The sequence below is a fragment of the Olea europaea genome, chromosome 11 (genome assembly GCF_002742605.1).
Source record: "Olea europaea var. sylvestris chromosome 11, O_europaea_v1, whole genome shotgun sequence".
Taxonomy (NCBI): domain Eukaryota; kingdom Viridiplantae; phylum Streptophyta; class Magnoliopsida; order Lamiales; family Oleaceae; genus Olea; species Olea europaea.
In genome coordinates this window covers 3,464,468-3,465,714 of record NC_036247.1, presented here as the reverse complement: position 1 = coordinate 3,465,714, position 1,247 = coordinate 3,464,468, and the positions used below count along the sequence as shown (strand labels likewise).

The following is a 1,247-nucleotide window of genomic DNA, read 5'->3' as shown; positions in this document are numbered from 1 at the left end:
CATTGATGTCTGATTGATTAAAACAATTTACTTTCTCGTAATATGATGGCAAATTCATCATTTCATTGAATTAAAAATATGGAAAAAAGTTTAAAGTTCGTAATTTTTCATGAATGAAAAGTAGTAAAACCTCTTGATTTCACACCGTGACAGCATTATTAGGTAAATTTTTATGTCATTTTACCTATTTAATGCCCTCTCGTTGTCTGTAATTACTCACCCATTTTTCACCATTAACAAGCAAGGAAATGGCCGCCGTCGCTTCCGCCACTACTGCCCCCTCACTTAACAAAGCAGTCGAACTGGCCATAAGCACCAGTGCGCCACCGGAGAAATATATCCGAAAAGAAGGCCTTGGAGGCTCCGCCTCTGAGCTTCCATATCTTGATATTCCAGTTCTTGATCTTAGTCTTCTGAATTTTTCAACACCAGAAGCTGAAGAAGAACTCAAAAAACTAAGACTTGGTTTTAGCTCATGTGGCTACTTTCAGGTTAGTAAACATTCGTAAACTAAATTTTGTAACAATTAGATCACTCGGCCATATTCGTGTGGGTAACACAAAATCTGAACATCGACTAAATTGGATTCATGCACAAACAGTCGAGGTGGCAATGGAGTCCACAGACTACTTAGCTACTACCTAAACAGCCTTCGAACACGACTATTAAATGGATACCATTACTCTTTTTTATATGATTTGGGCACGGGATATTAATTTTCAAATGTTTGATTGAAATTAGAAACACAAAATTTTGGTTTTTTAGGCAATAAATCATTGGATAGATACAGGGGCGGAGCCAAGAATTTTTTCCAGTGCAGGCACGATTTAATCAAGATCGAACTTTGAATTTTTGGGACCCAAAAAATCCTTTGAGTTTGAGCCCTTAAATTATTGTATTCGATGTGCATTCAATTTCTTTTTAACTAATCTATGAACCCAAAGCTCAATAAAATAATAAACAAAATGAAATATTTAATCTAAAGTAAAGTTCGACCATGAATTTAATGATGGTAAAAATATTAAAAATAATATAGTTTATAAGTTCGACCATGAATTTATTATTGTACCGAAATTTTGAAAGTCCCTATTTTTCGGCACATAAAGCATTTCCTATTCTTGTGTCCTAGAATAAAATATTCCACCTATATTACTCAAATTATTTTCAACTATTCACATAGACCTAAATCAAAGGTTTCAATTCAATTTTACAATTTGATTGTCGTTTTATTGACCTTTATCATAGTA

The 1,247-nt window shown here is 33.6% G+C and overlaps 1 protein-coding gene across 1 annotated transcript; it reads left to right on the top strand.

The window, feature by feature from the left end:
- The first annotated feature begins 233 nt into the window (after positions 1 to 233).
- LOC111404841 lies at positions 234 to 914 on the top strand. The gene is made up of 2 exons (XM_023033580.1): positions 234 to 491; positions 766 to 914. Exons 1-2 carry the CDS (start codon positions 249 to 251, stop codon positions 829 to 831), a joined length of 309 nt encoding a protein of 102 aa, XP_022889348.1. The 5' UTR covers positions 234 to 248; the 3' UTR covers positions 832 to 914.
- Positions 915 to 1,247: the final 333 nt, after the last annotated feature.